This window comes from Ixodes scapularis, unplaced genomic scaffold, assembly GCF_016920785.2.
Source record: "Ixodes scapularis isolate PalLabHiFi unplaced genomic scaffold, ASM1692078v2 PGA_scaffold5__190_contigs__length_132052651, whole genome shotgun sequence".
NCBI lineage: Eukaryota > Metazoa > Arthropoda > Arachnida > Ixodida > Ixodidae > Ixodes > Ixodes scapularis.
In genome coordinates, this window is record NW_024609880.1 from 22210161 (window position 1) to 22234205 (window position 24045).

The 24045-nt window shown below is 45.6% G+C and overlaps 1 protein-coding gene across 1 annotated transcript in view; it reads left to right on the top strand.

The window, feature by feature from the left end:
• LOC8050492 (reversion-inducing cysteine-rich protein with Kazal motifs) overlaps positions 1-24045 on the top strand; it is a 231124-nt gene that overhangs the window by 189261 nt on the left and 17818 nt on the right. Inside the window, exons 9-12 of the mRNA XM_040502511.2 lie at positions 2247-2387; positions 7772-7868; positions 17499-17772; positions 21829-21965. Coding sequence (XP_040358445.1) covers positions 2247-2387; positions 7772-7868; positions 17499-17772; positions 21829-21965 — 649 coding nt within the window. The remainder of the gene's footprint in view (positions 1-2246; positions 2388-7771; positions 7869-17498; positions 17773-21828; positions 21966-24045) is intronic.

Genomic DNA, 24045 nt, shown 5'->3' on the forward strand with positions numbered 1-24045 from the left:
AGGGAGACGCCGCCTCGCTTACTTTAAGAGGGGTGGTGTCTCACTTAATTAAGAGGGAGCATCTCCATGTAATATTAAGAGGTCTGTCGCCCCCCTTAAAGTTAAGTGGGAAAAAATCGAAGAAATGTCCCTCTTACTAAGTGGGACCGGGCTTAGAGTGTACAATATGACCGTCAAACGTCTCAGCATTATTCTTCAAATAGGAAGTTCGTACCCTACTGGGCCGCGGAGGGAAGGGGGTTGGGAGGAGAGGGGAGTGTTAACAGCTCCTCCACGTGGCGTCACGCCATTGGTCGATTGCGCTATGACATCGAACGAAGAGCAGCGCTCCATGTGTCTCTTTCGTGGCCTTGATAGGTTGCGACCAATGCCAACACGAGCAAGCAAGGTGCGTTCAAGGCTCCCATAGAAACCTTTAACCAGATCTGAGGACATATTTTCTGAATGATCGCGCACTGTGGCTGTCATTGCAATGCATTGCGGTAACGCCGGGCTGTGTGGCGAGTGTCTGGAGTGTCGTGAATCCCGTAGGCCAACGCCGAGATTAAACTTAACGGAGCCTCGACAATCCACAAATGAAAACGTTACTAGCCTCAGGCTGTCATCATGCTTGCTGTGCACATGCACTCATGCACTGTAAGGCTAGATTTTGCGCTTGAAGCGTTGACGCAGTTCATACACTTTAAAACTTCATTAAAAAGAATAATAAAAAAAAACTCCACTACTGTCATGTCCCGTTATATTGGACCCTGTCAATATGAATAGCCCGCTATATAGACACCATTTTCGGAGACAAACTTAGAAAATACATGCATCCTTGTCTTGTTATTATGGACAGCTCACATTATGGACAATTTTTGGGGGGAATGGAGGTGTCCATATAAACGAGACATGACTATACTTCACACTATGATGCAAGGCAACCATCATGGTTGGGATCAGTATAAAACCGCAGTACCAATATTTTATTCCCAAACTTATTGGCTTAATGTATATCTCATTTTGTATGCACCTGGTCGTGATCGAGTGTCTCCTGAACGGCCTGTGTGAACTGTTTTCGGCATAGCGCGGAAAGTGACCATAAAACACTGCGGTACCTATTTTCGCATAGGTCACAGTGAAATTACATACCTCGTTTACCAATGCGCTGGTGCACTGTGTATGTGCTTTTTATTTACACTGTTAATGCCAAAATATGTTATTCCCAAAAATAGCAAGTAGTAAAATGATATAGAAAGTGCTTTGGTCTAAACGATTTAATCTTACTGTGAGTTAGGGAACATGCGTCCATGCCACGCGGCTTAGCAGTGCAGGTATGGCTCGCCAGGCCCGTAATCCCTAGCTTCACTTTCCGCAGTGATTGATCTGCAAGCGAAAGGCGGCATAAGTGTTCATTTATTATATTTCATTTATTAGTCCCTTAAATGCCCACGAGGAGCTTTACTTAAGGGAGACATATAGTCAATGTAAGGTTTGGAACATTTCCCCGAAAAATAGAGAAAATGCTGCAAAGGATAAAACCATGTTTGTTTTCCATTAAAACTTCAGTTGAGAGTTAGCGCTTTTCTTGTGTGCACCCTTTTACTTCGTCTTCGTTTTTGTCCGCTGTGGCAATTTTGCTAAGTTAGTGAATTTATAAGCCATAAAACTTGGTGCGTGTTTCCTAAAATTTTCAGATATTTGTTATGGATACTATTTGAATCCGGTAGACTGTTCTAGCTGTTAACAGAAAGCTGTAAGGGAGAAACTCTAAAGCTTTTGGTCATAGGAAAAGACTAATTCAATTTTCAAGTTACTTTAGCGACGGGAGGTGTGAGGTGCGGATGTGCAGTATAGGTTTTTCTACAAAAGAAAGCGGTAGTAAAATGTGTGCAGTATTGTGAGGGCGGATGTTGTTCTCCGTGTTTTAAAAAGCGGGAGATCTCGTTTGGTTTTAAGTACGCTGACGCTAGCTGTAATATAAGAGTTGCGGAAATAAATCGTAGGGCTTTGATATATTTCAAGAATAACCGATGAGGCAGAAGTGTGGTAAGCTGGGTGAGTTGGAATGATGACATAGTGAACAGTACAGATTACAAAAAGACAAGGACAGAGAAAATTAACATGCACGACGCACAAGCCCTGTACGTTCCTATTCTCTGTCCTTGTCTTTTTGTGCACTGTACTGTTCACTATATAGCCGACGAGGGTTCCATACTAACGAGGCGTACTGCAATTGGGGTCAAACACCGCCATGCTCATTGCAGGACAAGCTCTGGCAATGCTTCCTGTACAGCTCCAAGCCCAAGCTCCCAGTGGCCACAAAGACCTTCCTACCCAGCGACGGCGCCAAGATACAATGCTGTCTTCGAGCAACCACGATAGAATGCCAGAGGTTCTGCCTCAAGGTATAGGTCTCCTCTCACTGTTCCTTGGACAGACCGTTGCTGCCAGTAGCTCGCTTTGCCACGATATTTGTGATTAACAGAAAGTCATAGTATATCATGACACCTTTGACACCGAGAGTGTTTGATGTGTGTTCGCGGTTAACTTTTATTGCTTCTACTTTTTACGTCACAAATTCACTTCGTTCTAGCGTAACTTGACAAAGGGCTACTGCAATGGCCTGTTCGAGTCTTTCAGACCGACGAAGCGGACCGTGTAAAGTCGTTCCACGAGAGGAGTCTACACCGGCGATACGCCACCACTTAACGCGTCGTCACGCGAAGCATGGTTTTACCGTCTGATAAGTTATGCAAGTTCGATGGTGCCTGCAATACTGTTGCAGCGAGCTAAACAAACTCTAGTAAACTTGTCGATTTCAGGAACTGCTTTAAATAGACCCCATCCATGGCAAACGCCACCAGATGGTGCTCCACTCTTTAACGTCCCAGAGAACTTCCGGTTCATAAAAATAATGAGCAAAGCCCACCGTCATTCCGCTGAATGAACTGTCCATGAAACGTCAAATTACCCATTCTTCTGGTTAACGCCAAAAGAAAGAAGAAGCAGGAGATCTGTTAAAATGTTTGAATATTCTTGTAAACCAATTTGCCCCCCCTCCCCCCTCCCCGAATAAAAGACGTTAAAGTATATTGCCGGGGGCCCTGGTTAAATCTCCAACTTTGCTGTCCGTGTAGAAATTATACTTTCTAGCACTGGTCACATAAACCAGCTCAAAAGACTTACAAAGATGGAGCGACTAGAAGTCACTTGGGACCCAAGCGGCAGCTCATGTTTGTAAAAAAGCAAAACGGTCTGTACTTAATACTATGGTGGAACGCAAGATCCACAGTAGAAGTTCAGCCTCCAGCGCGAGTTTTCTACCTTTGGTGGCATTTCGGCGTGCTCGAAGCCCAAGCACGACGGAGAGTAATGAGTGCGTGGTGAAGGCAGAGATTATCCTGGATGCTTCATATTGCAACGAACGTTGCGCTCCTGCTCACAGATGCCTAAGGTATATGTTGACATTTCTGCTGGCAAAATGTTTGTTCCTGAACGTATGTGTTCACAAATGACTTGTTCAAGCAATTCATTTTGAGGCAAAAAACTAATGTTTATTCTTGACGAATGTATAGGCTCACCAACGAGGTAGAGGGGCTTAGAGCGATAAACCTGGGTTCTTGTTGTACACGCCGAGTAACCCCGTTCCCCTTCTCCCAAGACCGCTCCCATTGTACGCAAATGTGAATGCTCGTCACGTGACCAAACCAAACACGTGACGCCACAGGAAAGATGGCAACGCCCAGGCAGTAAGGCCGGAGCATTTGCAGGAGCTTGTTGGATGCGCTGTTCGTTGTCGTTCGTCTGAGCGAGTTGATTTCATATGCGGGAGTCGTCATATGAAGCCGGTTGAAAGCGACTTCAGAGTTCAGCGTGGTCTCTCACGTAGGTATAACGTGGAGATACGGAGGAACGGTGTGCATTTCGCTGGTGATCGACGGGGATATTTCCCCGAGAGAGACAATTGGCCCTGTGTTGCTTATATATAGCCTATAAAGGGAGGAAACGCCCACGAATGGAAGAGACGGACCGAGGTCACGGTGGCGTGTAGATCGAATGTCTACGGCCATGTTATAGTTCAATACTAACAACCCTTTTCTGTTACTTGAATAAATGTAGTTTCTTGTTATGGAAACTCCGGATTCATATTGTTCCTCCCGGATGGACATGCAGCAAGGCAATCCTACCACAGTGCTCACAAATGTTTCGTGTTCTGAGTGCATATCCGCGTGAGCCTGAAGCCGCTCTTACACTACTCATACATCATACTCAGGTCAGGGTATTCGCTGCAGACATGGCGACAGAATTGTTTGCTTTATCGAGCATGATCGAAGCACATTCGCTTCATTCACGCTTTGAAAATGTCTCAATGCGTTTCTTTTTTTACGACCGATCTGACCGACATACGAGGAAGACACGCGCGCTTGAGGCAGTATCAGCACTCCGTCTTTTGAATGACGTATTATAAGTGGGACTGAGGCTGAACTCAGCACAATGCTTCTACTCAGTTTGCTCAACTCTGAAAATATGACACAAACCAAGTTTTCTTCTTATTTTTTTTTTAGAAAACACGCAGAACTGTCTAGCGTGTGTTGTAGACGCCTTTCTTTTGAATGTGAACTCCTTCATAGTATGTATCAGCAATGTGCGGATAGTCGAGTTTTTGTAATATTAGTTTCGGATAACAAGTTATTCGATATTCGGGTCTTGATTAACTACGATATTCGTACTTTTGGAAGTGTTGATCGCTGCGAATGAAGGCTCATTCACACTGCCCCATTTTCTTACGTTATGTTACGTTACGAAATATTATGTAGAAATTACCGGGACCTCTGCTTCATATTAAGCGAGGCCACCAGTTCAAGGAGAAAGCATGACACGCGATATTCGAGACACGAATGTTTCGGTGACTTATACGTAATGTAACTTAAGGCCGGTTCAGACACTTGCGTTTGAATGCGTTTGACAGCGTTGCGTCGGGAACCGAAAGCGAGTCACCGGCACATCTGTGCTTCGTACGAAGCGTGGAATCCAACTCAAGGAATCATCTTGGCACACGATAGCAGCAGTAGGAATGTCCTGGTTCCTCGCTGCCGCAACGAAGTCAAACGCAGTCAAACGCAGTCAAACGCAACTGTCTGAACCAGGCTTTAACGTAATAAAACGCAGCAGTGTGAATGAGCCTTTATCCCCGTTGAGAACGCTTCTTATCGAGCACCAGTGCACTGCAGAGAAGCAACACCGTCGGAAGCGGGCTCTAGGGTTGTTTCTTTTGTGCAGCGCGAAAGTAATCGGTCAATAGCGCGGCGCTCAACGGGTATTGGCGACGTGAGCGATCGAAAGCGTCGCTGTGATTGGTCCTTCACGATTGTCCGAATGCCGACTATGACCTCAGCAAAGGATTTCTCATCCACGGAAATAAAAGTGACGTAAGAACTTCAATTTTGACGGTGTTGGCAGCGTTGCTTTCATGAAAGCAACGCTGCCAACACCGTCAAAATCATTGCACTCTGCAGAGTGCAATGATTTCAAACTTCCACCATGTTAATTACAAACACCATCGAACTTGTGCTTCGCAAGGTAATGACGTCACGAGAGGTAAGCATAGGAGGGTGCCACCAAAACATCTCGCCGCCAATAACGTGCTGTGAAGGCGGCCTAGGCAGCGACCAGTCGAAGCGGAGTTACATAAAAAAACTACAGTGATAAAACTGCTTTAATTTTCGAAGCAAAAAAAAAAAAAAAAAGACGAAAACGAAAACGAACAAGCACAAAGCAGAGCGCGCGCTCTTAGAACATGACGTTCGGCAGCGTGGTGTTTGAGGGACGTTGCCACAGATAGCTAGCATAGAAGGAACAACGCGAAGGAGGGAAGAAAGTGAGATCGAAACTTAACTGAACCTAACGCCTGCCACGATCAACACTTCAAAAATATAAATATCGCAGACGCGTGTTAATGAGAAAAGCACACTATCAAAAGGGGGAGCTGCACGTCCGCGCTTGGCGTATTTAAAAAAGACATGTAGACTTCGTGCCTGTTGATGTCGTACAGTGTGCACAGCTAAATTTTTATAATTTAGCTGACCATTATGCGAAAGTATATGTTAAGCAAAGATGTCCTGGCGACCTGCATTCATCATTTGGTGGTCCTTTTTTTTTAAATTTGAGAATGACGAGAGTGTATTTCCACATAGAATATTTACAGATCCCCTCGATTAGGAATAGCTGTGCACCCTTAAAATTTTAATTTTATGACTACTCTCTCGTTGTCTCGCCATCCCAATGTAGGCATTGGACTTTATAAGGCCACAATTTATAAATATAGTTAGGTTAAACTTCACTTAACTTACGAATCAACAAGTGGAAGCTCGAGAACTACCTTAACAAGTTCAGCTGGGTTTTCCTTGAACCACTGTAAAACAATAGTGAATAGATTAGAAATATCATTCAATATTCTACTCGAAAATATTCGACCAAAACCACTTTTCGCTTCGAATTTACTTCAAACTCAAAATTCACTGGGGAAACATGCCTAATATTTATTGATTTCTTTAAAGTATATTTGAGGCAGGAAGCGGTAGTTCCCCGGAATTCAACTATGACGGAAACATTGTCGCTTGAGGAGGTTTATCATGCAAATGACAACTATTGGGCGAGTGCGTGATTCCGGGTCGAGAAAAGCTTGAGAGAAAAGACGAGCTGGCAGCTGTTAGTGCACAAAAGCGTCTTGATATGGAAATGAGCTGTATAGATGGAATAGAACAGATGGCTTTATATTTGTATCAAGTATTGAGCGCCCTGAGTAGTAATGGACATAGTAAGCCTGGAGCGGGGTAACAAAATATGCGGACAGACACGAAACTCGCGAGTATCGTATCTGTCCGTACTTTTTTATTCCTTCGCGTCAGGGTTACTATGTTTATCCTTAACCACCCCGCCTGCCTACTTGCTTTACCATTTGATTGGTCAGCTATTGCACTTTTGTGATAATGCATTTCGTGCACCCCAGAAATGCTTTAAACTTTTTTTTTTTAACGGAATGATGTTGAGGATGAATTTTAACAAAGTATATTAACGCCTTGTTTATAACTCTGCGCTTATCCTAATTTTTTTTTTTTTAATTTAGAAAAAAAAAGTTTTAAAGCTCTTTGCTGGCCTGTCTATGGTACGTTGTTTCCTATTCTTTTTTTATGTTATTACTTCTATATGATTTTGTATTTTTTTCTCTCTCTCTACGTAAGATGTGTATCATCAAGAAATTAAGTTCGGTGTACGTAGAGTAATCCGAATGACAAAACGAGGCGAAGTAACTTCAATTTTAAATGTACCACTTTTGAATCTTTGAAGTGCGTAATGGGTCAGCGTTGACTTCCAGCTCTTTTTGAACGTGCGCTCGTGAGTTGGAGCGTTTTTTCTATATCGGATAGTTTGCTTCATTCGACCGTTCTAAAATAGTTTAAGCAAACAAAGCGGTGACCTTTGGGCCAACGCAAAGTGGGACACCTCCGAAACCAAACCTAGGCATGCGGTTCATTCAGAGCGCAAATAACTATTCGTCTGCTCTAAACCATAACAATCAGCTTTTAAGAAAACACCCCTAGACTGGGAAAACACGAAAGACAACACGACAACACAGAGTTGTGAGGATATTTGTTGTTGGGTCGTCAATCGTTGATCCCCAGTTTCGGGCTTTTGTCTTAAAGCATGTTCGACTACTAACAGCTAGTCTGCGGCCTAAGCTCTATGTTCTCCAATCAGCTTGTCTCTTTCTTCTTTTCTTACCGACTAGACGTACGGGGCGGACTGGGGATCTTACTGGGAGACCTTCCACACCAAGTGCCAGTACCACCCCGCAGAAGTGGACATGCAGAACTGCCTCGCAGATGGTGAGCAACATTGATCTCCTTCCCGCATGTCCTCAAAAAGAGCTGGCAATTCAGGTTAGCTGTACCAAAGTGGCACGCGACTGGAGACGACTTTAAAGGTGTCATGAAACGATTTTCATACTTCTTCCTCCTTAGCTTTAATCTTTAACTCAAATGCGAATTGTGAAATCACGTCGTCGTGACATTCTTTGGCACCGGTGCCTTGACTCCTAGCTTCCACCGTGCTTTCTATGCACACCATAGAACTTGTCACTCCCCACTGACGATAAGTTTCGTCCGGGCACTCATTGGTCACGAACGCGAATCCAAATATTCGTCGACGGATTGATTGTTGACGAGCGCATACGCCCGAGTGACGCAGTTCTCGTGTCCAATGCGTGAGCTGGGCTCTGCTGACGTCAGTTTGGCGCCGCTGACGCGCTTTAGGAACCGCGGATGAATCATAGTGAAAAGGCGGAGAGCTTTCGAAGGAAAGATGGTACAAAATAGTTCGCTGTATTTTCAAATGTTCGTACCGAAAAGCTGGCTGTTGACTTTCGACCCTCTTCCGTTTGACCAACTAAACGATATGCGAGTAGTAAAGTCCCGATTTAAAATCATTTATCCCAACCCGAAATTCGTTTCATGGCCCCTTTAAGCACCTCTTCAAACGGCTAACTGTGCGTTTTACAGTGCACATGCTTAGCGCCCTCTTTGGATTTTTTCCATCATGGTCACCCGTGTGAGTCCGTAGTCCTTGGGCAAATATATGCGATCCGCCCCGCACTTTGAGGGATCAATTGGGGAGGAGATCGAACGGTCATGCCTCTAGCGGTTCGCTTCATCTGTAGGGACAACAAACCGAATTTTTTTGCTTGTTTTTCATCCAAGAAATTGAAGATAACGATTCGAAGGCCGCTCCTCATGCGACCAAAGCACTGGTCAGAACAAAGCGCTCGTGCCCAGACCGTGGTAGGCGAGGTTCAGTCGCTATGTTATGCTTTGTTAGTAAACACCGGGTTGTGGTGACAACAAGCTCGATAAAGCGCCCCCTATCGTTCGGTCTCCTGCCCAATAGCTGATGTTAGCAGAGCGCAGATCCGAACACGCGGACCGAAAGCTCGTGCTACAGAACTCCGTGATTTTGGGTTCAGTTCCCTTTCCCGCCCGTTTCTATCTGGATGATCATCAGGCCAACGTGGGTTCCCTATAACTACTGTGTGATGCACATTACATTCCATGCTGGCAGTCGTACTTCACTCGATTAAATGCTCATCTACAGCGGAAACACCAAACGCCCATTGGTGCTCACTGCCCGCTGTCTCAACATCCGCACAACTTCATTGCTTTGCTACACCTGCACCACGGGAAGTTTAAATATTTGACATTTTAGGCTTGTCGTTACTGTCACAGCTGATACATTGTTTGGTAGACTAGTTGGGACGACTACATAGGTCGCAATAACGCCCATTTATCGTTGTTCCGCCAGCCACTCGTGTTTATGCAAGGCTGCTTATGAGTGCACTCTCTAAAGCCGCAGGCGCACTGCTCATAGCGAAAGACTGCAATAAATAATGAAATGATTATCTACACCTTAAGCATGTTCCAAGCCTAATTTCTTTATACCTATGCAGGCTCGAAAATTCCTGCAATCTTGGTCTAACCGATATGACAAGACCGTCATTCACAATGTCTATAGGTTGTCTATCTTATCTTGTATTGGAACGCGGCTTCGGGAGTTTCGAAGGGCACGCAATACCACAAAGCAATCCTAACATCGAACGAAGTTGTTTTTTTGTTTTTTTGTTTGTTTTTTTTTTTCACTGAGGAGGGTGATTAGCAAGGTACTATAAATCACGTTGTTTCGGTGGCAAAAATGTGTGTCAACCCCCTTTGCTCCTGCGACTTCATAATGCCAGCGGGGTTTGCGTTGGAACACAAATCCCGCTTGGGCTTCTCTGCATGGAAATAAATTATTGTTGCTTAGTGTTGAAGAATCAAAGCGTTTAGTATGAACGAATATCATAAGTGACACTGACAAGCGAGGCCAAACAATGGTAATAATATATAAGCGTAGGACCTCGGTTTACGTTGGTTTTTTCAGAGCGCAGCTCTTAGGCTCCTGTTTCCGGCTGGACGGCGTCGCCGTCGCCGTCGACGTAACCGCGCGTTACATTATGGGACGTTTCCCATAATCACGTCACATGTGACGTCACTTGTTACATCAGGAGGGCAAAAGTTTCCGGCTAAATTTAGTTAAAAATTTTTCCTCTAAATTTAGCGAAGATTTTCCCGCCAAATTTGGTGTGAAAATTTTACCCGCATGACGTCACACGTGACCCTCCCTTCCGTGCGCTCCTCTCCCCCTTCTCAAGAGCTGAGCTCTAATTTGGCATTACAGAGAATTGTTAGCGTCTTTCATTTTTTTTTCTTCTTTGTTTGCCAAGTTGGCAAAACACTGTCTTTCATCAAGTGCCGACAATGGGCTGTGGTGCAATAATAGAAACTTCGAAAGAAAACGGAGTCGGCAAAGGGCTCGGCAAAACTGTGATCTCATACAGCAACCCTACGGGGAGAGTTGCATATGAGAACAGTCTACCCTCAACGCACGTGTGCAGGAGTTTGTAGATCGGTGCCAACATTCGGCTATGTCTTTTTGTTGTTATTTTTTCTCTGAGATACAGTTCACTTATAAATCAAAGGAAGACGTGTACACCGACTTTGGGCTGATGCCGAAGTAATTTTCTAGATTTATTGCTCCAATAGTTCATCTTATTTATGTAGTGCGCTCTACTATTATTACTGATTCATGCGAGTCAGTGGCTTCACAGGTGATGCGCATCGTAGCCATAAATTGCTTTACCCCTCACCTCCACCAAAATGTCACAAACGCCAAATGTTGAGGCGCGTAATAACTGTAAAAAAGAAACGTTTAATAGGGCGAACTTGGTTTCGAAACATTATAGAAGAAGGTTAGCATCGCAGGCGTCGATGTTGGCGAAACAGCAAGATTGAGCGCTGGGGTGAGACTGACTTCGGCTCGCCACGCGGCGCGACTTTTCTACTCGAGTAGGTGTCTGGAACATTCGTATTACGAATTTCCTGCGCGGCGAACGTTCCACGCCGGATGTTCCAGAAAGCAGCGCGGGTACAAAAGGTGCACCGCGCGGCGAGCCGGAGTCAGGCTCGCCCCACCGCTTAATCCTGCTGTTAAGCCGACATCGATGCTTGCGACTCAATCCTTCTTTTATTTTCTTTTGGGCCCAAGTTCGCCCCGTTAAACGTTTAGTTTTCCCCGTTATTAGTGCCTCATCGTCTGTCATTCGTGACATTTTTGGTGTAGGTGCTGAGGATGGCGAACGTCAGACGTACCCCTCGATGTCTTGAGGGCGCTCGCCGTATTTCGTTCTCGGGCTCCTCGGGTGGAACAGGCGCAGCCCAAGTCGTCGTTAAAGGGCATTTACGATAGATGCGGTTGGCTTCCCAGCTGTGGAGAGAGAGTCGGCGTTGGTCGGCCGTTCGCCACAAGTCGGTCTTTCCTGACGCAACTTGTTCTTGGCGGACGTGCGCCCGACCTTCCTGGCGTCGGGGATACTTCGACGCGGGAGGTTCACGTCGGGACCCCCCGTGTACGGACGCGGGGCTGATGGTGTTCGTCTGCCCCTTCCGGCGTAACTTAGAGCGGCCTCCTCCGGTGATGATACGGTGACAGGAGCCTCAGACTGGAAGACTCGGTGAACCTCCTCTCGGACGACTTCGGACGGTTGATCAGCACCGGGTAGTAGGGAGTTTTAGGGAACCGTTTTTCTATATCCGATACAGCACGGTGGGCCCTCGGGTACGGACTGCGCATGCGCAACCACAGAAGAATCCCATATGCGCAGTTCGCAGCGGAGTGCTCACCGTACCGTTTAGAATGTGCAAAAACGGTTCCCTAAAACTCCCTAGTACCTTGCGAAGCTCTTCCCGGACGATATCGCGGAGGATCTCGCGAAGGCCGTCGTCATCGGCGGCGTTCAGGTCCAGTCAGGAAGATGCGACGGTTGGAGGAGCAGGCACGTCGGCGAATCGGTGGTAACGGCTTGCTCGGGGAGACAGCGCGCGCTGGTTGTTGGTGTCTTCAGTCACAAAACCGTTGACGGTTCTCGGGGGATTGCGGACGAGGGCTCCGACATATTCGCCCTTCACGCCACGCGTGAGGACACTAAGTTCCTTCTTCTCAGCGGCCTCAGGATCGGCCCGGGCACTTATGCGCAGGACATATTTAACGAAGCTGGTGACGATTTCGTTGGGGCCCGGCACCCTTGTTTGGAAAAAGTCCTCCGCTCGCCGCCGACGGTGCTGGTTGATGAGCTTACGGTTCAATTCGGCGACGCAGGACTCCGATGTAGTGAAGGAGGCTTCGTGGATTTCAATCCAGTGCTTCGCAATGCCTTCAAGCGAGAAATAGAGATTGTGAAAACACTGCTCAGTTGTCCATCCGTTCTGGCGGGCTTCAGAAAATTGGGTTGTTTGTATGTTTATATAGCCTAGAACTTGGTCTGCCTCAGCGGGTGACGAGTTTCTCAGCTGTAGATGAGCAATTTAGCCATTGCGGTTCAATCGGTAGTTTGGAGTCTTTAACGTACACCACGCAGTAGTGATACACGACCGCACGCCGGTACGATGCTCATCCAGATCGAAACGGGCAGGGTGGAAATTGAGCCCAGGATTCCTGGGTTCTACAGCGCCAGCTTTCGCTCTACGTGCTCCGAGCTGGTGTGCGCTCGACCACTCGGCCACCGATCCCCCTGGCGGGCTTCATCTTTATAGTGTTGCAGCCAATCCTCGATATCCTCGTGGACCCCACCGTAGTAAGGCGTCGGAGTCCGGGGTGCGATGGGCAGGTATACCTACAGCGGCGGCGGCTGGGGTCTACGACGACTGGCTGTCCATCGACGGCCTCGGTGGCTGCTTGGTCTTGGGTGGCAAAAGTCCGGTTTACGGCGGTATAGCCTTGGGTGCGGCGGCTTCTTCAGGTCTCGGTAGTCTCTGCGGATGGTCCTCTTGAGTGAGGCATTGGGCTTGCGCTGGGAGGCTCCGAAGTTTTACGCTTCATGAGCTGCGTTACCCGGCACCTACACCAAAAATGTCACGAATGATAAACGATGAGGCAGCTAATAACTGGAGAAACTACACTCTGAATGGGGCGAACTTGGGGCCGAAAGAGAAGAAGGTTAGCGTCCCAGGTGTCGATGTCACCAAAACAGCAGAATCAAACACTGGAGCGAGATGGATTTCGCTCGCCACCCAGAGCACTTTGTGTACCCGCGTGGGTTTCTGGAGCATTCGAGTTACGAATGTTGCAGTCGCCGACCGTTCTACGCCGGATGTTCCAGAAAGCCACGCGGGTTCAAAGGTGCACCGCGCGGCGAGACGGAGTCAGGCTCGCCCCAGCGCTTGATCCAGCTGTTACGCCGACATCGATGCCTCCGACTCAAACTTTCTTTTATTTTGTTTTGGGCCAAAGTTCGCCCCATTAAACGTTTAGTTTCCCCCCTTATAAGCCGCCTCAGCATTTGTCATTCGTGACAATATAAATAGATATATTATACACAAAAATAATTGCACATACATGGATATATATCTTCAGCTTTATAAATAAATACTAGAATTTGCAAAAGTAACTGGCATAGCAATAATTAAAATTTGTAAAATGAATAATGTAAAAAAATTTAAAAAGTGAAAGCCGTTTACAAGCCCCTGTAACGCCGAATTGGAGCGCAGCTCTTGAGGAGGAGGAGGGAAGGGTACTGAGGGGAGGGTAGACACCTTTTCCTCCTCCTCCTCCTCCTCTTCCTCCTCCTTCTCCTCCTCCTCCTCCTCCCCTCATTCTTTAATATGCTCCGGGGGGGTCAGCTGACCTCGGGGGGGGGGGGGGTGTCACGTGACTTCGGGGGGAGGGGATCGCGTGACCTCGGGGAGGGGCCCACGTGCCCTCGGGGGGTCACGTGACCTTGGGGGGACGTGGGGGTCACCTTGAGGGGTCACGTGACCTTGAGGTGACCTTGGGAGGGGTCACGTGACCTTGGGAGGGGTCACGTGACCCAGTGCTGTACGGAACGGCGTTCCTGGAACGCGTTCCTTTTAGGAGGAACGAAGGAACGCCGCCGTTCCATTTCGCATCGGTGGAACTGGATCGGGAAGGCGTTACATTTTTAGTGGAACGGGAAAAGGAACGGCGTTCCTTTTTTTTTCGTCCGTTAATTTGATTTCTAAGAGGAAAATTGTAAAAGTATAAAAACAATATCTTTACGAAGAGCAGGATCTCGTTAACTTTTTGCTTAGTTATCTTCAGGTTTATCTTGAGTGGTACCCGCTTGGTAACAGTCGGGTGCAGGAGAGCTAGGGGACATCGATTCTATTTTCAGTGCCCGCGGGACTGCGCTACAAAAAGCAAATTTTTTAGTCGAAGCAAAGGACACAGAAAAATGAAGGTTTCAAACTCAGCTACTTTCTATGCTTCCACGAATCCTCACACACCCAGAAATCTGAGGCCGACTACAGCTATCACTGAACTTCCACAAAGCGAACAACAGATACAACAAAAGTACAAATAACCAGGCTTCGAACATACCCCTGTATCCCGAGCATTGGACACTTAAAAGTTACGCAAAAATTTACCTTTATTAAGTCTCTGCTTGTCCCCACCTTCAAACTGAACAACGAATCCAGCCTTCATGAAGAAGGACTTGTAGTTTTCAAGACTGACCTTCCAAAAGCCCTACCCTCTTCATCACTCGCTCGTCCTGCGCAAAACATCGAGAATCAACGGTTGTTGAGTTCGAACAAGAGATTTTTCTCGATTGAAGTTGTTGTGAAATTGTTGTAAAACGCTCGTGCAATGTAGGGTAACAGTACATTTGGCTCGTCTGAGTCCCCCACCACAAACATAAATATGGGTAGAAGCTTAGATTTTTAAAGGTATATATCAACAAAAATAACCCTGCTTCCGCCTGTTTTCTTCTCCTGGTGCTCTTCAATCACGGCCTTCAAATTCTTATGTTCCCATTTGACGGAATAGATTTTAAAAAAAAATAAAAGAAATATTTTCTCGATATAACTAAATATGGTAGTCAGCAAAATACACATGTAACGTATATGTAACGATACGTTCCATTTTTTAACTGTAACGGGAACGAATTCCTTTCTCACAGATGAAACTTGTAACGGGAACGCGTTCCAAAAATCAGGAGGAACGAGGAACGAGCTTTCGTTCCTATTTTTGAGGAACGTGTACAACACTGACGTGACCTTGGGGGGTCACGTGACCTGAATGGTCACGTGACCTTGGGGTGACCTTGGTTACGCCGACGCCGCTCAAGCCGGAAACGGGCACCTAAGAGCTGCGCTCTAAAATAAAAGATCGAGGTACGCCTAAGCATTCCTTATGAGTTGTGAATGCGGAAGCATGCAAGCCGCTCGTCCGCTCTCTTATTTCGTCTGCTGCGTATTTTTCGTCACCGGTCAGCGCGCGCGCTCTCCTGGGTGCGCTGACCTTGGCTGCTCCGTGTTAACGGCGCGCGGCGCGGACACGCAGCGCCATGAGGTGAGCGGTCGTTGAAGCTGACGCGCACCGCCCAATGGGAGCCTCGTTGACGCGCGCCAGCCAATGGGACCGAAGCTGCAATCCACCAGCTTTACTCCGCTCCTTTGGGATCGGGGAAATTAGCTACCGTTGTCTAGGCTTTTCGCGTGGTTTCGTAACTGGCAGCTGGCTTCACTTGGAGAAAGGATTTAAGGTGCCATTTGGTGCGGCTCGCTCCGTGGGACACTTTATGCTTTCGCATTAAGATAACTATATAAAACAAATATATGTTGTCCCATATGTCGGTACCGGTACAGCTTGAAAGTGATTGTACAATGAAAGAACACACAGTCGTATCGGTAGTATAACTTCTATGCTCAAAACGTAGACTCCTTCCGAAATTGCGCATTCTTCGGACAGGGCTCAGACAACGTTAAAATGTGTAACGCAACAAAGAACTAATAAGTTGACACGTCCATGATGGCACGTTCACTTTGAAACAGTTGCTTAAGGTTATACAAGCGCATGCGTCGGGCTCCCGTCTGTCCCACCATAGTACGGTGAAATTTCGAGAGCTATGAGGAAAGCGCGTGGTTTTGAAAGCTGTGTATTTTGTTCCAGCTGTACTCCGACTCTGGATTATATCCTGCTGTTCTTGCCTAGCTTATTATTAAGGCGAAAGCATTAACTGTCCCATGGAACGAACCGACGTCATCAGCTTTGAAATTACGCCATACGTTGGTCAAACGGCACCTTAAATCTCCTTTCTCTAGTTATCCCGACTTCTGATGGATTATGCTCCCATTGGCTGGCGCGCGTCATTAAGGAAAAAAATGTGCAACTGGTTTTCGTGCGGAGTAATTAAAAAAAAAACACAGAAGCCCTTTTCATGGCCGCGCAGCGCACGCAGCGCCCCGCCGCCGGAAAGAAAAAGGAGCGGTAGTGGCACAGCCAGAGGCCCAGAGCCCGTCCGGGCAGAGTCCAGAGCGGTTGCACGGCCGAGCTCGGCGCGGCCACTTCACGAAAGCGCTCGCTCGGCCGTCCGCCGGTGAAACGTGGCCGTCTACGCCACTACGCCGCCGACGAACTAAAGGAGCGGCAGAACGACATTCATGCTTTCGCATTCACAACTCATAGGAAGTGCTAAGGTGACCTCTAATGTTGTTCTTGATTTGTTTTTTCCCTCGTTGTGGGAAACTCCTCAGACCCTAATGCGACCAGACAGGTGCTGCCCGCAGGAAAGCTGAATGTTGAACGAGCCAGCCAAACGGATCAAACTCGCGGAACCTATCAAACAACGAAAGATGCCGGTTTTCCTTAGCTGATGTCGCCGCTCGCAATCGTTCCTAACTTGTCCTCTCTCTCTCTCTCTCATTTAAAGGTACAGCCTGTTCATTCGCTTCCCATATTCGCATCTCCGGGGGAAAATAAAGTAAAGATATCAGTTTGCATAATCCTATTGTAATACAGACCCAGCTAACCTTGCGATTTAGAATAAGGGTGGCGATGTGGGTTCCTAACTTGTGGTTCCTAACTTGTGGGTTCCTAACTTGTGGGTTCCTAACTTGATGTCGGTTCCTAACAAGAACAGCAGGATATAATCCAGAGCCCAGCACACGCATATTCGTTGCTTCGGAAAGCGATCAAGCCACATGCCATCAGCACAAACCCCGCAAATGGCACCGGTGAGGAACCCCTTTCTGTTATAGTTCATGCTTTACTCGTTTTCGAAAACCGCCTTCGTGGTTCGATGAAAGCTGAGCGACCAGATATTAATCACAGGGTGATTGATATCTGTTGAATCTGCTTGTTCTTTAATTGAATACCTTTGTGTTTTATTTGAATGTTTCCTGTGACTGCAGCAGAATGTCACTGGGGCTGAGAGCTTGTCAAGCCGTCTATCGCGCCTTTTATTCTCCGCCCCATCATTACCTGTAATGGGAAATGAAAAATAAAGCTTATTTATTTATTATTCATTTATCGGTGTCCGGTCCGCCTGCCGAACACCGACCGGTCAGCTTGGTGGCATAACGAAGCATGCAGGTAAGCTTTAAATTCGCCACCTGCGCGGCATGTGTGTGCAGTGGACGAGCCGTGCGAGCTGGGTTGCGATGACCTGTCGTACTGCACCCACTTCAACCGGCGCCCGACCGAGCTGTTCCACAGCTGCAACGCGCGCTCGGACAAGACGGCCGAGGCCGACGTGCGCCTCTGGTCCCAGGGTCTGATCCGCCTGCCGGTCATGGACATCCCCGTCCGCAACGTGTCCACCTGTCCCCCGGAGGCCTGGAAGGCCGTCGCCTGCACCCTCCAGCTCAAACCGTGCCACAGACACGACCACGCCAGTGCCATCTGCAAGTCAGTATCACTCACGGATAGAATCAGTCATAATGGATTTACTAGCGCGAGTATTAGAATAGTGTACGCAAAAGGTTTGCGCACCTCGTTTTGGGCTGGCACATGGCTATGGTGGTCTTTATTTGTGTGCGTGAAGCTTTTGCGTACTCTATTATAAATTCTCGATAGTAATAGGAGCGGCGTATGCTTTTGTGAAAAGCTGTATAGGGAGTATTTACTGGCGGCCATAGCTGTGTGCGCGACTGCTGAGCACGTGCTCACGGCGAGCTTCCACGGTTCTTTTGCCATGCGCATTCCGCACCATCAAGATCGCCGGTATGAGCAGGCTATTGATGTGTGCTCGTTCTGAGCATGCGCTCTAAACATCGCCCTCAAATATGGAGTCCAGTGAATACCCCCTGTTATCCGCAGTTTGCTTCGGTAACGCCCTCCAATGGTTCCTTCTCGTGACGTCATTATCTTGTAAGCAATAAGTTCGATGGTGTTTGTAATTAGCATGGTGGAGGCCTGAAACCATTGCGCTCTGAAACCAACACTGCGAACACCACCAAGCTTTATGCTTTTCCCTTACTTTTATTTCTGTCAATAAGAAATCCTTTGCTGATGTCATAGTCATCATTGGGCCAATCGTGGAAGGCCGACCACAGTGACGCTTTCGATCGCGCACTTTGCCAATAACATGTTTCATTGCTCGAGATAAAAGCTGTTTCCGAGCAAATTCCCGTTCAGCAAAAAGCTTCTGGTCTGTGTCATTAAAGAGTTTTAGGGAACCGTTTTTGCACATTTGATACGATACGGCGGGTTTCCCGGTACGAACTGCACTTGTGCTGCCGCAGAAGACTCCCATATGCGCCATTCGTACCGGAGGGGCCATGGTACCGTACCGGATTGGCAAAGACGGTTCCTTAAAACTCTGTGTTCAGCGTTCGCGCATATAGCGCGTTTTTACTTTCTTTCAAAAGTGAGGAACACGGGCGTTCTGGGGCTATTGGGATTGCACACTGGCTTCGACATTTTTAGCATGCATCGTGACGACGTGCTGTCGTACGTGCTAGTAAGGCTAGAAATAATACTTCATTAAATAAATTGCTCATCTACAACGTGATCTTGTCAGCCATATCTCAACGACAGCACGACCTCACGGTACAAAACGAAATGCTATAACATTTAAATCATTCCTGAAAACAATGTTGTTGTTTCGTTGATGTTGTTGCTATTGTTTTGTTTGTTTGCCAACCAAATTGTTTATGTGGTTGAACCGAAACTTTTGGTTTACATTGGGGTACTATATTTCGCGGGGTATCTCAACGGAAATACATAGGCTGGCAGCCGTACGTACCGTCCTATGGAACTTCACCGAAATGCGGATAAGGATTCGCGTTGACTTTGTTCGATGCGTTAGGACTCGAGTTCACGTTTGAAGCAAGCAATGAACAACACAAACAGTGCGGCGCAGAGATACGAAGTGCATGCTGAGCCGCTTTCCGCATCCTTTTCAATGGGCGGAATGCGAACAAAAAGAGATCGAAATAAGGACTTGATGCGGAAGGCTGGTTTTCATCAGCGCCTCATAATTTGACAAGCCTTACACAAAAAGCGTGTTTTTTTGTTTTTTGTTTTTTTATTTTGGCCATCCCGCGTCCCGTTTTTTTTTTCCTTTTTTTTTCTTTTTTTTTTCTTTTTTTTTTCTTTGTAACATGGGTCTAAACTAAAAACATGCCGAATAATGGTCTTACGAATGAAAGATAATGGTACGAAACCTTCTCTTGCGCAAGCAATTACGCAGTGACGTCACCGAAACCTCTAATTTATTTTCCCAGTTTCCTACTTTTGAGGCTTGTGTCCATTGTGCTTTAGCCTCCCTTACAAAAACGGGTCTCAACATTCTTTTTAATTTTTTTAGACTTTCTTATTGACTTTCCGCGATCCTATGAATTCCTTTATAAACGCACTTTCTTTTGACTATTGTCAAAAAACTTTCAAAAGAAAAGAATATTGAATTTTTGTAGACTTATTTATAAAAAATTAAAAAGAACTTGTGAAGACGTTCTTCTGTAGGTTATTTTCTAAAAAATTCAAAAGGAACAACAATATATTTTGTTTTGTAGTCTTATTTATAAAAAAATTAAAAAGAAGTTGTATCGACGTTTTTTGTAGGTTATTTCCTAAAAAATGAAAATAAAACTTATTCACATATTATTTCTTTATATTATTTTATAAAAATAGACATTTTTTTATTATTTTATTTGGTCTGCGGTCGTGTGCGGCGTCCGATATGACGGTTTTTTTTTACTTTTTATTGAAAATGTATTGACTTCCTGTTCACTCTGATTACTTTATTTTGACTGACTTCCTGTTGACATGGTCTGCAGAAAGTTTGTTGATTTTCTGTTGAAACATTTTTTATAATTTTCTTCTGCCTGAGTCAAAAGAAAAGCTATTGACTTTCTATTAACTCTACGTTGGATATTTTTCTGTTGACTTCCTGTTGAAAGTGTTATCAGATATACTGCAAACGTTCTGTTTACTTCGTGTTTAAATAATTCAGTTTACTTTCTGTAGCCAGTGTCAAAAGAAAAGCTACAGACTTTCTGTTGACTTTTTATTGAACATAATACATCTTGACTATGTCAAAAGTCACTAAGTTTCTCAATAGTCTCTGACAAGTTGAGAACCGTAGGCAGGACCTTCCGTTCTCCTGCCTCCAGCGGGAGCCTTCTATTCTTGACAACTCTTCGACGTCTCGCGCCCCTCGAGCTCGACTGCGCAGTCAAAGCACGACGGAAGGCATGGGGCGCGTGCTAGAGGCCAGGCGTTCGAAAAACACGCCCAGCCGTTCTCACTTTGTAAATGACTATCGTGACATTATTGACCCTATTCAACTAGTAAAGAAGAGCAAAATAACTATTTTAAAGTGGAGCAACCGCCGTAACTGGCTTCGTCCTGAGTGGTGCTATGCAGAGAAGCGATAACATTCGTTCTATGAGCCGTTTTTGTGGATGTTGTTTTTGCAACTACACGAAATTATTATTAGTTGTTCCAATGCTTTTAGTAAGAGATAGAGTCCACGAACTTTGAAACACTGTCTTCCCTTTGATAGACTTTTGAGAAGGAGACCGGAGACTTGGAAACTTAGTAAGTGCTGCGGTGGTCACCGGCCAAATGATTACCTTCAATATGTAGGCTATATAAGGCTCCGGTGCTGTCAAGAGGACAGCACCAGAGCCTTATTTAGCCTACATATTGAAGGTAATCATTTGGCCGGTGCTTGATGGTGTTTGTGTTTGTTTACATTGCTTATTTCTGGGATGTGTATCTACAAAAAAAGACACTATTTCCTAACGAAATTCAAAAATATATTTAGAAAAATTGAGTGTTTTTTTAAACGCTAATCTGCGGTTCCGTCAAAAGGAACTCAACAAAATTTATGTAAGAAGGAATTCAAAAGAATCTATGTAAGAAGGAATTCTAAAGGATTTAAGTGGCCAATTTTAACCAGGAGTTAAATAAGTTGTCAAAACAGAGTCTAAAAAACATAAAAAAAGTTTAAAAAGAAATTGAATACAACTCTAGAAAATTTTCAACAAAAATTCAAAAGAATTTAACAACAGATTTTTGTAAGGGCTCTCCCACAAGCCGAAGTGAGCCGATTGTTCACCTCCAAGAAACAATCTTTCAGATTCTGTGTGCCTGTGTATGGCTCTCCCTCTGTGTGTGTGTTCGTGCGTGTGTTGGTTTGTGTATCTATGTGTTTGTTTATATATGTGCGTGCGTGCGTGTGCGTGCGTGCGTGTGTGTGTATGTGTGTGTATGCGTGTGTGTGTGTGTTTCGCTGAGGCGCGCAGCTCTTCGTTTGGTAAAAAAACCGGTAGTGTAGACGGAAACAAAATTTTCCCTACAAAGTACCTTTCTTTCAGAAAAAAGAACTTCCACAAAGTAACTGAAAGCTATTCTGCTATTGCGCTAATTCTCTGAAATCACTTCAAAATTGTGTTTACGACTGACCATAAAATGTGGATGGGATGAGCAAACGCGTAAGATGCGCGTGTTTCGCAGAGACGACTGTGTGGACATCCTGAACCGCTGCGTGGACCCAAGCCGCCTCAAGGAGTTCCAGACGCCCTACACCCTCTGCGAAGCGCTGGCTCCTCCGGGGGAAAACCCGCCCTGCATCTCCCTCAGGCCTTACCTGGGTCAGTGCGGCCCTGCAGGCGATCATGCTCCTCGATGAACCTAACATTGCAGTCTCCGCTGCCTTCTTTGCATACAGAGATTTTCACCAAAAACTGAACATTATTTTAGGCCACTGGAAATTAGAATATGATACTTTCGGGATAACGTTAACGATGCAGGCGAATGTCAGATTGTGAGCATAAAATTACAATTAGCAATTTAATTATTTATAGTCCACGAAACAACTTTTTAGAAATATTGACAACAGCCAAAAATGTTTAGCTTCAAATATCTTGCCTGTCGTCAAAAAAATTGCAGTCAGATCGGAATACATAGTTTGTGCGTAGTCTGAAGATGTCGCAGCTGGTGATATAATTCCGACAACTATATTATGCTTCGCGCTACTCTGCGTGTAAATTTTAGCTCGGAGGAGATTAAGATATCAATACTGAAACAAACAGCATGACGGAAGTCCCACCCGAAAGTGAAGCATGGATACCGACTAGTTGTCAACCGGTAACGACACTTTACCTAGCGGTCGCGTAGCCCCTGAATAAGATCGCATCTTTCCCTCACTATAGACTGCTTTCGAAAGTCACGTGCCGATTATTAAAAGGTCCGAGCCACCGCACAATGGCGGAGCAACTAGCATCGTGCAACGTGCAAGTCATTCTATAAGATACCGAACGGTGGACCGAGGGGCGTATATCCGATCGCCTGGACGCGTATTTCCGATTGCCTAGGCCCTCAACGCAGCAAGGGAAAAAAAGAGGGAGAGGAGGACACCCTAGCAATAAGCATCGTGTAGATTGCAGAGACCGGTCGTTTCATTTTTTTTTTTTTAATTTATCGTCAGTTTTAGCGTTTTCCACGCTGTTCCTGCAATCCACCTTCCAAAGTGGTTTGAGCTACGGAAATCTCTTGCAATATTACCATTCTCGAGATTGTCGTTTTAGCAAGAATTTGTTTAAAAAAACTCAGAATTCACATCAACCAAAACCATGATTTAGCTCGGAGTCAGCGGGGCTGTTTATAACATTTTTATTTTCGAAGTTAATTTTAGCGTCTTCGAAGCTGTACGAGAATGATAATATTGTAAGAAATTTCTGCAGCTCAGGGCCGGGTTTAAGGGCGGATCGCATGCACAGTACAACATGTCTCTGCACTCTACACGACGTGTATTCAGAATGACACCAGATCACAGTCAAAAGCGTGTAAGCATCGAATTGGTCGATATTACCGATCAGTGGGGAAGTGAAGAAACACCGTTTGCATGATTTCTCGAGTGCGAACCGGTGAGCTTGGGGGATTTAGCAAACCGTCTATCAAAATGCTCCAGCTAAAAAAAAAGAAAAAAAAAAGAATGGTTCAAAAGTTTGGGAATTTAGGTAATTAGTTTATTATGCCGCGTTCGATAACATTATACTGAAGGAATCTATTATTTTCTTATTATTATTTATGTCTACACAGTTACATTGAGAAGATAAATTTTTGAAGAGAAATAATTTATGCGGTCTGTGTTTTTTTTAATTTTTACTGTCAAAATGTTTGTGCAGCACTTTTTGATATCTGAGTAAAGGGTCATAGCTAGAATTGTCGGAGGCCATGATATTTTGGGCGTGCACTCCGCGAATGTGTTGAACACGAGTTCGGTGAGGATCCAATGACTCGCTTTGATCTGCAGTATGCACAATATATGGCCACTGTCAATGCTGCTTGATTAGCTTATAGTATAGGAATTATTCTGAGCAGAATGGACGTGGGTTTAGTTTCCGTATAAAACCGATAGCCTCAGAGACAACTGAAATATTTTATTATTTTTTGGAGTAATGTGTCGGTATCTTTTAATATGTTTCCTATCGTCACATCGTTTGACCTCTTTCGCGCTTGATAAAGTGAGCGTTCCTCCGAAGAACCCAGGATCGACAAAAACAAGCAAAGCTACACGGTGTGTATAGAAAATAACGATATGCTATGGTTACCTAAGAGACCCAGTAAAACACTGAAACTCGTCGACATTACATTTCGGCTGAACTATCGGAATGCCGCGTCTGTTTCAGCAAGAATCGTCTTGTATTTTAGTATCCGGAGCATTCAAAA